Genomic DNA, 14,400 nt, shown 5'->3' with positions numbered 1-14,400 from the left:
TTAGAAAGGGAAGTATCTCCAGCTTTGTTTCAACTCCTAGGCAATTTTTCAATGCCTCTCACGTCTAGATGCAGTTTAAGATTAACAGAAGTTCCCTACCAGAAAACAGTGCCTGCATGACAGGTCTTCAGGGTCTCGTACCCACATAAAACACCTTAAAGCTCTTGAGTAGGATCTCATTTAAAGCTTTCTGCCAAGTCTCCTATAGGGAGAAAAACTGAGGATGGGGTCCCAGCTGTGCAGCTTGGGGAAGCAGACGCTCAGATGGGCTGGTGCCAGGGTATGTTCTTCATATCTGGCTAGAGCTCGGGGGTTCCCCTTTTTGCATGCCAAAACTCTCCCACAAAGTGTTGCTTGTATTTTCTTGGTTTTGGGCACCAAATTGGAAGCAATCCTAGACCTTGCCAGTCTTATGTCCCCAAGGCCTTCAGGTTCCTGCCCACTCACCAGCACTAGAACTGATAACACTAGCAGGCTCCAACCAGTAAGTTAGGAGTCCATGTGTCTGTAGGTACAAATAGCACCCCCAGGGCATAGTTCCACCCCAGGGACATTATGTAACAAATCTACTTTTCTCCTCAGTGCTTTTGAACAAAATATTGGATTTATGACCTCTCCTCAAGAGTATTTTATCCTATTAGATAGGCCTCAAGGTGAATGTTCTACAGAAATGAAAAACTAACAAAGGAAAAGAAAATTTTACACAGGACACTAAAGTCCCCAGATTTTTAATCAAAACATTATATATATTTTTTGTTATGCCAGTTTGAGATTACTGACAATTATAAAATCCAACAGGAATACTTTAGAAATGCCATGAGTCAACTTTAATATGTAAAAATTACAACACTCTTCTCCCAGCAATAAGCAAGTCCATTCTTCAAATGTAAATGAGGGTTTATAACATGAGGGTACAGGAAAAGTTGTTTCTGCCGCAAACACAAGTAGCCAGATGGATTTGGGTAAATGCTGCTGAACACACAAGCACTGGACGAGTACACAAAGGACTGACAGCTAGGCCAGAAACAAGATGGACAGTACTGGGCCTGTGAGGCCCATACCCAACACCAGAATAGACCACTGTCCTCAAAGGCCATTGGAGACAAGATTTCCCCAGTGAACATGTTGGTTCAGTTACTCTTTCATTTATCAAGAGTTCTACACCGTTTCATTGAGCAGACTTAATTTTTACAAACTTTTTGAACAAAGTTAAAAAAAAAAACAGAATAAAGTAGGAGAGAACTATAATGTTAAAAATGGTCATTAATAAACAGATCCAGGCAGTTACTGGACAGTTCTAGGTCTGAAACTGAGGCTTCCCAACTCAAGCAAGCATAGAAGTCAATGGCATACAATCTGCCTTTTTTTTTTTTTAATCCACCCACATCCTTAAAACAGGACAAGATGGGATGACCACAACAGGTAGTATCACTGAGGTTTTAAGTAGCAGCTAAAATGTGCCAGAACTTTCCACCCTGTCCAGAACCTTTGTTCTACTCCCTCAAAACAAAAGAAACTGTTTTCTCAATAAGGCTTTCATCTCTCCCACCAGCTGGGCACAAGGCTTAATGTCAGCTTCACTACTCAGACATCACTTCCACCATTTTTGCTTTCTTCTTCTTCTTCTTCTTCTTCTTTGTGGTGTCACTGTCCTGGAGAAGAGAAACAAGCTTACAGCATCCATTAAGCAAAACAATTATGACTCCCCACAAAGAAAATCTGATAAATTCCACATAGGTTTGTAACCCTTTTCAGGACTTGTAAGGACATTCTGGGATAAATGTTGCGTGTGAGCTGATGTCTGTGACATCCTAATCGTCTACTTTTGTAAGCTGAAACATTCAGATGATGAAGGTATAAATCCTTCCTACCCACTGTCAACAGAATTTGAACTGGGCCCATTAATATAGTATGTCCCCATGTTCATCCCATGAGAGTGGACAAGGCACTCCAGAACACAGGGAAGCACTAAAGGTAAGAGATCAAGGTAACATCCCATCCTTGTGTTATAGCTTCAAGAGTAATGAAGCCAGCACCACCTAATTCTTTCCCTAGCCAAGGACTAAGCTAGTCCAAGGAATCCAACTGTTTATACATACCCCATCTCCAGGCTCGCCCCCATGCTCTAATACAGCTTTGGCCTTTTTGTCTTTCTTATTCTTCTTCTTTTCCTTCTTGATCAACTGGGGAGCTGCTGGAGGGTTCTCATCACTTTCACTCTCACTCTCTCGCTTCCGCTAAAATGAAAATGATTGGTTGAAAGTTAGGTCCTTGTTAGTTACAGACAAGAAAAGTTCAGTACATCCAAAAGTCTTAAGAACCCAACTAGACCCAACAGTAAGTAAAGCTGTGGGACACAACAGGAGTACCACAGTTGCAGCATGGGGTTTAGGGACTAGAAGGCCCTGAGAAATCATTTCTCTCACAGGTGGACTACAGGACCTAAGAGTGGTCCCCAAATTCTTACAGAATGTAGGCAAAGTTGGAATTCACATCTGACAAGTGAAAAGTTCTGCCAACAGTTTATAAGTCACTAAGTATCACCCAAGTTGCCACCATATACTTTCACCCTTTAAACACTGGACTGCTACTGGCTAGTCTCATTCTCCTCACAGCAGACACACAGGGAACATGAATCAGAGAAGCCCACAGAGCCCCAACCAGGCCCCCAAGGCGAATATGAGACATTATCTGTGTATGCACTGCAGCTAGGATGAGGGTGAGAAGCTAAACTGAGCCTAACACTGGTGTTTAGAATTATCTCCTAAAGCACATTTCCAACAGACCATGGCATGCCACTCACCTTTGGGACTTTTACAGCTTCAGAAACTACCTGTGGGGCTTTTACCACTTCAGCAACTAAAGGTGTGGTTTTTAATACTTCAGCAACCACCTCTCTTTTGCCAGAATCACTGAAATAGAAGAAGCAATAATAAGACAAATTGGCTGAGCAGTTTTTCACAGCAGTTCTGCTATATTCTGAGTTATTCAGCAATACTGGGTAAGCCCAAAACCACCACAAAAATACTAACTCTGGACAGAATTCACCAGTTACTATTACAGACTTACTCCCTCAAGAGTCAAACAACCAGATTAGAAAGAACTGTGTGCTATTCAGGCCTGAGCCCTTACCTGGCCCAGGCAGCCAAGGTTTCACAGAACCCAGCGAAGAAAACTGAACTGAAGCACTGGGTCCTATAGTTGGGCACTTAGCACATTCGCTCAAAATAAAACTCTCACTCTCTACCAGGGATCTGCAACCTCATCTGTCATCAATGTCCAAATGAAAAGTTTCCTGTCTCTACCCAGTCCCTGAAACATCTTACCCTCACCTGTAGTCAATGTACTCCTGCTTCCAGGTGGCAGGAGTGTTATCTGTGGGTTTGCCATGCTTGTCCAGAAGACCTTGCTTGATCATTAGCTTCTTCTGACTTGCCTGGTAATACATTGGGGTTAAAATTAGAATGGTGTATCAATGCAAAAAATGTGACGGCACACTATACCCTTAGACCTACCCTGCTTGCACAGAATGGCATAACATTTCTGCCTTGTGTATTCTAAGAAGAGAGTCCCCCTCCTCTGCAGAATTGTCTGAATTGTTCCCTCTTCACCTCACCAATACCTAACCCATCCACCCTTCACACTGCTTTAAAAGAAAATCCCTTGCCCAGATTACCTGACCCAGATAAACTCCTCACTGTGGATTCCCTAACCCTGGGGACCTCCCTGACCTTTTTTTTGGTATCAGGGATTGAACTCAGGAGCACTCAACAACTGAGCCACATCCCCAGCCCTATTTTGTATTTTTTATTTAGAGACAGGGTCTCAATGAGTTGCTTAGTGCCTCATTTTTGCTGAGGCTGGTTTTGAACCCGTCATCCTCCTGCCTCAGCCTCCTGAGCCACTGGGATTACAGGTGTGCACCACTGCATCCAGCATCTCTGCACTTCTAAAAGCCATTAACTTGGCTAAAATTCAGCATCCTACTATGTATGTATTTAAGAAATGCCCAACTGTTTTGCCCCATGAGGCCACAAATCTTTGAGGTCTACGATGCAGCCTGACTCTGTTCACTGTCAACAATCCAACACGATGCAAGGCTACAGTAGTAAAGACACACCAAGATTTACAAGAGCAGGTACTCAACAGTAACACAAAGCAAAATAACCCAGCAAGGCCTAAAACCCAGTCCTACTTACCTTTGGACCCAAACCCCACTTCCGAGGGTAGGTGTCTCTCTCCATAATCACTCTCTTGATCTTTGCTACTATACCATGGTCACAGGTAGAGATCACTGCTGTGGTCATCAATGCAATAGCTGTAGGCATTGGAAAGAAAAGAATGATTTGAAGGGGAAGGGCTTGATAACTGATGAATCCCAATTCTACTGCCTCATGACTTTTAAAACCCCACTTACAGTCCCGAGATCTACTACCTTAACAGGGGTTTCCTTTGCTTAGACTGTGAATATGGAGAAAAATCCTCCATTATAGGAAGGAAGCTTCTGAAATGGTGCTAACTTTACCAATTTAAAGACACCTAACCAAAGCAAGTGGATACACATGGCAGGTTTGTGGCTTAGGACATGTATAGGCTTGGCACACATGTCCCCTAAGGGCCACAGAATGTTACAAGAAAATGGATCCTGGAAACTTCAATCTGTGGGATTGAAGCCTTCTATGACTGCCTCACCTGCTCACAGAGTTCAGTGAGTTGACATGCTTTGCTTTACTTCTGGTATAAATTAGAACTATTAAATGAATAGTCTGACTTACTCATTAAGAGGGGCACAGGGTATTGAAAGTCATAAGGAGTGACCCAATAGTAGCAAAACTTTCATAAATTAAAAAAAAAAAAGTTACTTATTAAGCTACCCGCAAGCAGACAAGGAGCAAAATAAAGGATCTTTATTTTTGATTACCACAGACAACCACAACCACTCATCACCAGTGATTTCCTATATTCTCTCTGGAGAGCCAAGAATCTACTCATATGAAAGAGAAACCCCACTTATCTCCTCCTCACCTGCACCTGACTGACCTCCCCTTTTACTGTGACCATCTGTAGACCTTAGGAGACACCATGAATAGATCAACTTAAGGAGTCAGTATGTGCAGACTGGTTCTCAGCAAGCATAGCTATGATGATGCAGCATGGAGCCCCATCTCCAGAACTGATGAGGGTGACATCCCTCCTTACCCATGCAGATTGCTTCCCCCTTGGTAGTGATGACCACAATCTCCTGGTTGACCTCAATGCCATCTTCATATCGGAGAACACCTGGCAGCATAATCTTGGCCCCATAGCAGATTGCATTTACCTACAGAGATGGTATCACATGTGAGGCCCCCAGCCACTGCCCTCCATCCTACTCCTACACTCTATAACAGGAGAGGTGAGAGCAGGAAAGGTAGCTAATGGCACTGAGAGTTCAATAGGACATCAAGGGTCACAGAATAGTAGCAGCTACTTACTGCATGCTAGGCACTGGTCTAAAAACTTTACACATCTCATTATTCCCATGAATCTCTAGTTGCTGAAGAACACATCCCTCTTTCTTCATTAAGTTACATAATCAGATATTTAGGTTCTACTTTTCTCCTATGACATATAGGTGCTGTCATTTTAAACAAACCTGCCTTACTTTTCATGCATTACCCCCTACTAACTTTTACCAGGAGAAAGAACAATACATTTACTGAAGATGCAAGCAGTAACAGAATCCCAAAGTAACTTGCAAAAAGTTAAGTAGGCCTGCTCAATCACATAAGTTTTGGCATAGAACTTATAAGCCAATGGTTAACTCCCTAGAGTTTGATGGCATCCAATGCATCCATGTATCTCATGACATCTTGTCTTCACTTGACCATATTCCACCCTCTCCTTAAATTCACCCAGAAGTTAACAGCCTGATCCCAGAACATCACATTTACACGTGACTTTTTTTCAATTCTTAATAGTGCTATGTTTTAGTATACCTCTTTAATCTTTTAACCTTTTATTATAGACTATGACATAAAAAATGCACCATATATGAATACACAATTTTAATAACTGAATACAAACAATTATCAACCTCAAATTATTACATGGAAATATCCCTCAAGTTAGAAAAAAAATTTATGGCTACATAGTATTTAACAAAAATTGATTATGCACCAAGCCACAAAACAATCTTAATTTATAAAAGCCTACATCCTCTAATCATATTACAATTAGAAATAAAAAAGCTATTTTAAAAATTCCAGATCCTCAAAAAAAGAAAGGGTCAAACTAAAATAACTGCATTTCACTTGCATTACTAAGAGAACTACTCTTTTTTGTTTGTTGTTGTTTGGTAATAGAGATTGACACTGGATCCCAGAGCACTTAACCATAGAGCTGCTTCGTACCCACCCACTCCCCCCTTTGAGACGGGGCCTTGCTCAGTTGCTGAGTCTGGCTTTGAACTTGTGCTCCTGTTTCAACCTCCCTAGTGGCTTGGATTACAGGCATGTGCCACTGTGTGCAGATGAAGACTTCTTCTCTTAATTATAAAGCTACATAGTAAATCTGCTAAGAAAAAGGCTTGATAAGCTCAGTGGGATCTAGATTTCATTGCCTCAAACTATAATTTATTTAAACAAGAGTTTTTATTAAAATTCCCACAAGATAAAAACAGTTGTTATAGATCTGAAACTTTAGCCTCAAAATTTCCCCATCAAAACAACTTTTTCTAACAATAATTTAAATAAGTCAAGGTTTCTTATGCACATGCAGAAGTAACAAGTTAAAGACAGGCCAAATTTTTTTGTACCACCAAGTCTATTATCTGAACCAAGTTACTTAGAACTGTTAAAGTCAATGTTTAATTTGCTCTATTTTTAAATAGAAGGAGAATTAGCATTAAACCTTTAAAGATATATATATATATATATATATATATATGGTTTTGACTTCATAGATGTTTCTGTTATTAACAGCAGAGACTCTAGCATCTAACCTATGCCAATAGGAGGGGAATTAGACCCTAAGGAAAAAGATAAATGTAATTCACAGTACTAATGTTTCATTTTTAAAAAAATAGAATGGTTTCAGAACATGGACTGTCTCATCTCTGGAGTACATCCTATCCAAATGTGGGCTCTTAATCCAGAACTTACTGCACTATCTTTCATAACCAATCGTTTATGGGATGTCAACAGCTTTTCCAAAGGGTAAACAACTCGCCGCAGGTAACTCTCATCCTTGTGGTTATCATATAGCCACTGAGCATCAAGCACATCATGCATTGTCACCATATGGTCCTGAAAAGCAGCCACAGATGAAAGTAATTCAGCGTCTTCATATCTCAAATATCCACCAGAACCCAAACTTCTTAAAATTGAAGGTAACTACTTGTGAACTTGTCTGCTAGTCTAAGGTCATTAGGAATCTTCAGTCTCTTAGAATTGTTATTTTAACTGTTGCTAAATTAGATTTAAGCAGGCATTTTTGTAGACCAGGAAGTAAATAGAATAGATTAATATTTTCTATCTGATCATCTCCCCTAGTCAATTTTAATGTTCCAAAGTTTAATTAACAGAACAGGGAAGCTGCCCTGAACTGAACTCAACACTTTGGAAATCGTCTTTCCCAGGATATGAAGCATGTAAGGTTCCATCAAGGGCTGGCAGATATTAAGAATCAGTTCTAAAGCCTCTAGCCCCACAATGGCATACCTTTTCACTCATGACTCCAGAACGAACCCTCCGAAGTTCCTGCATCTGACCGCCAACTCCCAACAACAAGCCAAGGTGTACACACAGTGTCCGAATGTAGGTGCCAGCCTCACAACTCACCCAAAAGATTCCTGAGACACATATACAAAAAAAGTTGCACCTATTTTACAGAGTAAACACATATTTGGTTGTGAACCTGAGTTATTCTCCATCTGAGCCATCAGGACTAGAGAAGACAGATGCAGGAGAAGAATATACAATACGCTAAGTGCATCTACTTTTAACACAGTGGAACCCTCAAAAATTTTGCATTCCTACTCACTTGCAGTCTGTGGCAATTCAGTTCCTCACAGGTCTAACGACTCACCTAGTCTTCTTTCAGGATCATATTCAATCATTTTGCTCTCATAGATAGTCCTCACTCGGAGTTGCCTCTTTACTGCAGCAATAAGTGGGGGTCGCTGGAACAGGGCACCTGTCAGAGTTTCTAGGGCCTAAGAATAAATACAAACCAAAGCACTTTCATCACATAGATTCTTACATAAGTTTAAAGGGCATATTTGGGGAATTTATAACACAATTGAGACAGGTTTATTTCAATTATTAAGATCAAAAATACCCTTTTTAAAAATATCTTAAAATCTTTTTTTAGTTGTAGATGAACACAATACCTTTATTTATTTTTATGTGGTGCTCACGGTGGAACCCAGTGCCTCACACATACCAGGCAAGCACTCTACCACTGAGCCACAACCACAGCTCTAAAATGCCCTTTCTTTAACTACTCAGGTAAGGGTTTGTCCCCACCTCTAGTATTCCCCTCCTCAGGCTAGCTAAGGAAGCCCACTGAAAAGGGCATAAGAGATGATAAGCTAGGAAAGCTAACCTGTTTCCACATAGTTAGGGGCTCAGAAACCCAAGCAATCTAAGGTGCCCTCCCTACAGTGGCAGACTTACCCTAGAAAGCTGAGTCCCCCCTTCAATAGCATTGTGCAGCCGGACAATTCCCACATACTCTTTGCCTGAAAAATGACAAAAGAGTAGTCAGGTGTGGCCACTAAGTTTTTTTTATACTTCTAACATGCCTAATCACTGCCATTTTGCATAGCAGAAAAAGCAGATATTTCATATCATGTTTACATAAAACTTTTATTAAAAGACAGATTTCATGGTGCTGATGGGAACAAGAAATGAAGTTATTTTTTCTCACTTGGAGGTCAGTGGGGCTGACAAGGACAGCTGGACACCCAGTACAGAGCCCAACTGGAAAATACCTTGCTAAGGTAAGTAGAATTTTCTCAGGTGAGAATGAGAAAAAGGGTACTTTAGGCAGCAGGAGAGGAGCCTGGAATGACAAGTCCAGAGCTGGACAGAATTCTGCCTCAGTGTTAGAATTCATTGACTCAATGTGCACATGACCAGTATCTCAAACTCCAAAAGAGACCAACCTGGGTCTGGCAAAGGACAGAAGGGCATATGAAAACCAAAAGAATATCCCTGCTTCAGGAATTTCTCTCTCCTAATTAAGAAATTTCCAAGAGCCAAAATGCACAAGGGAAGCAAATGCAGAGTGCCTTCCAATCTCTAACTAGCCAGCCCTTTGCTCCATCTTTCACATACCTGCACTCTGTTGTGATTTCACCAAACGTGTTGCACGTTCTATGCACACGATTAAACAGCCAGTCACCTTTGGATCCAAGGTGCCACTGTGTCCTGTCTTCTCTACCCGAAGTATTCGTCGGATCCAGGCTACCACCTCATGGGAAGAGGGGTTAGAGGGCTTGTCAAGATTAATAAAACCTGTCCTAGAATGGGGAAAAAAAAATGTACTACCTGTTCTGAACTCTTCAACCAACCAAAACCAAAAATCACTACCACCACCATCACCAACAATAATTTTCTGAAGAATTAAAAAGAAAAAAAATCCATCACAGATATAGGTTATATATCCAGGGCAAAGCCATTCTAAGATGACACTACCTCTTTGAATATAAATAATGTGAAAGCATTATTTTGAAAAGAACTTGATTGAACAATGCTTGATCCCAACACATTTACCTGATATAGTCCCCAATCTCCCTCTTCAGAGGATTTGAACCACAAGGAAGAGGTGTATAGTGTGTTGTCCTTACATTTAGCTTATCGAAATTCTAGAAAGCAACAATATAACATAAAATAAATGAACCACTGACACATCTAAAACAAGAGTTAGCACCATCATCAACCCTTAAAGTTCATAAATCTAGATTTTTGTGCCTACATTACCATTAGTTGCTGTGACAGACTGTTAAAACTCCTTAAATACTGGGAAAATTCCCAATATTGGAACAAGACAAATTTGAGCACTTACTTGTAGATTCAAGTCATTGCTCTAGAAAAAGAGACTTACTGGGGTACTACAGAATACATACTGGGCTTCATTGTGTAGGATTTGAATAAAACATGGAATAGCTTTGATTTTCTCAGCAACAAAAGAGCCAAATTGAAGATGACTGGCACCAGCTTATTCTTGCTCCATATGCCCCACATCTCTGCTCCTTTGTAATCTCCTGAAACTTGATCACCAGTTGGTTAAGAATTCACTACCTGAAGTCTATCTTTCATCATCAGTTTAGTTTCTCCATGGTACTTACAACAACAGCAATAATGTTTCAACTACCTATCTCCCATTCCTGGAGTTTGGGACCTTACATACCCTGTTTATTAGCATATTTCCAGGCCAACAACAGAAAAGAGATATTGCTTAAATGACAGTGATTATCTGGCCAAGCAGAAACTCAAATTGATTAAATTATATAAATACTATTCTTTCATCATCCCATACACAATGATTTTTATTAAAACTGTCAAGGGTTATCTCACTAACTTTTTTCTCTAAGACTCATAGCTGTTATCCATTTTTTTAAAAAAAAATTAGTTACAAATGGACACAGTATCTCTTTATGTATTTATTTTTATGTGGTGCTAAGGATTGAACCTAGTGCCTCACATCTATGAGGCAAGTGCTCTACCACTGAGCTACAGCCCCAACCGGAGCTGTGTAACATTTTAATTGTGAAAATTATGAAAACAGTGTAATTTAACTCTATTTCTCAAATACCCAATTTAAACCTCAAAGAAATAGTGAATACTATATGTTAGAAACTGTGCCTAAATATGTTTCATAGAACACCTAACCCTCAGCCCAACTTCCTAAGTGAAGATATTATGAGCAAACTGCCTTAAAAAGTTTAAACAACTAGTCCAAGATCACACACAATGTGATTCAAATAGGTCTGGCCTAAAAGCCCAGAAGTAAAGCAATGCAAGTCTGGTCCACAAACTGATGCAGGTGTACAAGATGGAGTAAGTTAAGAAACGAATTTGTTTATAAATTTTGATAGTAATTTAACATTGTGGTGACATTTTTACTGAACAACAATGTTGGATGCACTGGAAATTTTAAAATAACCTGGCCCTTTATCTCAGATACCTGAAATGTCACTGTTTTAGACTGTGACTTATTATGGTGGCATTTGTTAAAGTGAAAGATTTAGTAGTAAATATGCTTCTTTATTTATTTTAAAATATTTTTTAGTTGTAGATGGACACAGTATTTTATTTATTTTTATGTGGTGCTGAGGATTGAACATAGTGCCTCAGGCATGCAAGGCAAGTGCTGTACCACTGAGCTACAACCCCAGCTCCTAGTAGTAAATATTCTTAATTAACTGTTTAACAACAATTAGAAATAGTATCAAAGTCAGACATCAACCTTAGGCACACAGCACATACCTTTAGCAACAAGGGCCACTGAGATGTATCCAACTGAGCCACTTTGGATTCTGGTTTGATAAGAAATTCTTCAGCATGTTGTATTTCCTTTAAGAGGACAGATACATGACCTATTAGATCTTTCCATCTATTTTGAACAATTCCATTACTACCACAGTGGTGTATGCCTTTTAAATGACAAATAAGGCATTGTGTGCCTTTTCCTCAGAACCTCCACAGGGAAGAAATGAACCAGAAGCTCTTTAGGTGAAGTGCCACTAAGATGGATGCAATACATTTAAAATAAAAGGAAATGGGGGTCTGCTGATGGGATAAGAAAGAGAAATCCAGGAAGAACAGTTACTGTTGCCAACAGCATTTTGTAAACTATGTATAATTAGAAACTTAGGTTGTCTGCCTTTGGCTTTTCAGTGTTTTGGCTCTACACAATGACTAGTGAATGCTAGCCCATTCGTTGAGAATATTTAACACTTCTTTAGTTTAATATGTTAACTAGTCTTTTTAGTCAAAGCAAAGTAAAACACATCCCTACTTACAGCTACATCTTCTTCTTGTAAAGACTTCCGCTCCTTTTTCTTCTTATGTTTCTTTGGTAAAATAACTACTAAAACAAACACGAGATTTGGTAATTTTTCCTCGGAACAAACGAAACAAAACTGAAAGTTAAGATAGGTAGAAAAAGGATTTTAATCTAGCACTGGTGCAGAAAACTCAAATGGGTAAGGCCAAACACATGGGTCGACTGCCTGGTAAAGACTGCAAGCTGTTGCACGTGCTGACTTCCCTTCCAATTCACCACGTGGCTGAGGCAGGGCTCAAATACCCAACAGAAGCGCTCACCCATGGGCCAGAAAGTTCCACAGGCGGCCACTCAACTGTTCATGCGGGCTTGTGTTCTTTAGGACGTTTTGAACTCGGAGTTATCCCCATTCCGGAACCACCCGGCCTTTTTCCCACACCTTCTTAGTACCCTCGCTCCCTCCATCCCATGACACTAATGGCGACCCGGGTTCTAGGTGTACCCTCAAAGGTGGGAAGCCTGAAACCCGTGGAGTACAGTTGCTGCGAGAGCTTCTGCTCGACACTCCTCCGTGGAGTCAGGGCCAAGAGGCAAGGTCGGCCTAAGGCCCGGCGGATACGCGGCAGACCCACCAGCGAGAGCAGGCATCAGGCGCGGGGCCTGATGCTATCTCCCCACCCCTGGCTCCTCAAGACTTCAAAAGGTCGCCCAGGTCTCACTACCAAGGCGCCCGCAGCCCTTACCTTCCTCGTCCGCCATGTTGTACAGCACCGCGTGCGTTCCAGGCTCGCCACCACCGAAAAAACTACCCGCAGACTCCCGCCGCTAGGGTCCGTCAGGCCGCGCCACCAGGACCCGCCCACCCGCGCACCGCCCGTGCGTGCCGCGCCGCAGGGCGGGAAGGGGAGGGACTTCACTGGGGGTGGGGCCTGGGACGCGCGCGGGCCATCTGCTAAATGTCATTGGCTGCCTCTGCCCATTGCCGGGCATGACTGCGCATGTGCTTGAGGACTCACCCAGCCTCTGATGGTTCCAGCTGGAGGCGCAAGCGCCGCGCGACTCCAAGGCCTGGACCGTGTGGGCGTGGCCCTGGCAGTCGCTTGCTAGTGGTCTCAGCTTTGACTTCCCGTACTCAGGCTCTGTAAATAGAAACCCGCGGCCTCCTCACGCCTACCCGTTCAAGTTGGTGTCAGAACAATTACGTTGAAAAAATAAAATGTCGAGGCACAAGAAGGATGAAAGCCCTTTGCTGCTTGGAATTTACTTCCAGTTAGGGCGATGCTGACCAATAGGAATAGAGTGAGAGCCATGTGTGGACCTGCACATTTTCCAGCAGCTACATGAAAGAAAAATAAAAGGATGAGAATTTCTTATAGTAAAAAATTTTATTTTGCCCTGCATAGTTGAGATATCACCATTTCTGGTGGCTTTTCTCCACCATTACTGCTGTCTATGACTCGTCTAGATTTTTCCAGTGGCCTCCTACAGGTGCATCTGTTTCTACTTTTAGATCCTGTCCCTTCTCTGCTCAAAATCTTTTAAGGCTTCCCATTGTAGTGGGTTGAACAGTGGTCCCCCAAAAGCTATGTCCACAACCTAACCTTCAGACCCTGTGAATGCAACAGTATTTGCAAAAGGGTCAGTGCATAAATAATAAAGTTAAGGATCATGAACTCATCCTGCATTACCTGGCTGAGCCCTAAAACCAATGGCAAGCTCCTTACAAGAGAACGGAAAAGTCAGAAGAGGAAAAGTTCAAGTGAAGGTAAAGGCAGAGATTGACATGCTTTCAGATTTCTAGCCTCTGTAATTGTGAAAGAGTAAATTTCTGTGGGTTTTAAGCCACTGGTTTGGAGATAATTTGTTATAATAGTCCAAGGAAACGAATACACCATCTCATTAAAGAGCAAAAGCCAGAGTTCTTACAATGGCTATGAGAATTTGCCTCCAATTCTTCTTCTTGAGTTCATGTCCTTCCAATCATGCCCTTTATTCCTTTCCTCCTGCCATGATGGCTCTTGCCTGTTCCTGGCTATTATAGGGGCATTCCTCCATCTTGGGGCTTTCATACCTGCTCTTCCCTCATTGTCTGCTCCACTACTAGAATATTATAGCTTTATCAAGGCAGGAAATTTTTGTCTGTTTTGTTCACTGCTATATACTCCTTCCTGTAGGCTACAAACTGGAACCAAATTGGATTTTCTCCAAGGATATTCATAGCACAATTATTCACAATAGCCAAAGGGTGGAAACAATTCAAATGGCCATCAATCAAATCATTGATTTGGCCATCAATTCAAATGGCCAAATAATATTCCATGGTCTATCCATACCATGGAATATTATTTACCCATAAGGAAGGAATTAAATATGATATTAATACATTTTACAACATAGATGAAACCT

The 14,400-nt window shown here is 41.2% G+C and overlaps 1 protein-coding gene and 1 non-coding gene across 4 annotated transcripts; both read right to left on the bottom strand.

The window, feature by feature from the left end:
* Positions 1-628: 628 nt before the first annotated feature.
* Positions 629-12,856, bottom strand: Dkc1 (dyskerin pseudouridine synthase 1). Of its 3 annotated transcripts, none has more exons than XM_026381952.2 (15): positions 12,738-12,856; positions 12,011-12,078; positions 11,475-11,561; positions 9,759-9,850; positions 9,321-9,505; positions 8,658-8,722; positions 8,068-8,194; positions 7,701-7,831; positions 7,143-7,286; positions 5,200-5,320; positions 4,200-4,318; positions 3,333-3,436; positions 2,804-2,912; positions 2,100-2,237; positions 631-1,652 (listed from the first exon to the last, which is right to left on the bottom strand). In XM_026381952.2, exons 1-15 carry the CDS (start codon positions 12,751-12,753, stop codon positions 1,581-1,583), a joined length of 1,578 nt encoding a protein of 525 aa, XP_026237737.2. In that variant the 5' UTR covers positions 12,754-12,856; the 3' UTR covers positions 631-1,580. The 3 variants fall into 3 exon arrangements, with proteins under 3 accessions (XP_026237739.2, XP_026237737.2, XP_026237738.2); XM_026381953.2 differs by having other exon boundaries at positions 12,011-12,075; XM_026381954.2 differs by lacking the exon at positions 7,143-7,286 and having other exon boundaries at positions 629-1,652.
* Positions 7,472-7,604, bottom strand: LOC113177418 (small nucleolar RNA SNORA36 family). Its single transcript, XR_003300132.1, has one exon. It is a non-coding gene; the product is annotated as a small nucleolar RNA SNORA36 family (small nucleolar RNA).
* Positions 12,857-14,400: the final 1,544 nt, after the last annotated feature.

Source organism: Urocitellus parryii, chromosome X (assembly GCF_045843805.1).
Source record: "Urocitellus parryii isolate mUroPar1 chromosome X, mUroPar1.hap1, whole genome shotgun sequence".
NCBI classification, from domain to species: domain Eukaryota; kingdom Metazoa; phylum Chordata; class Mammalia; order Rodentia; family Sciuridae; genus Urocitellus; species Urocitellus parryii.
Note: the sequence above shows the minus strand (reverse complement) of the source record. Positions and strands in the feature narration are given on the sequence as shown.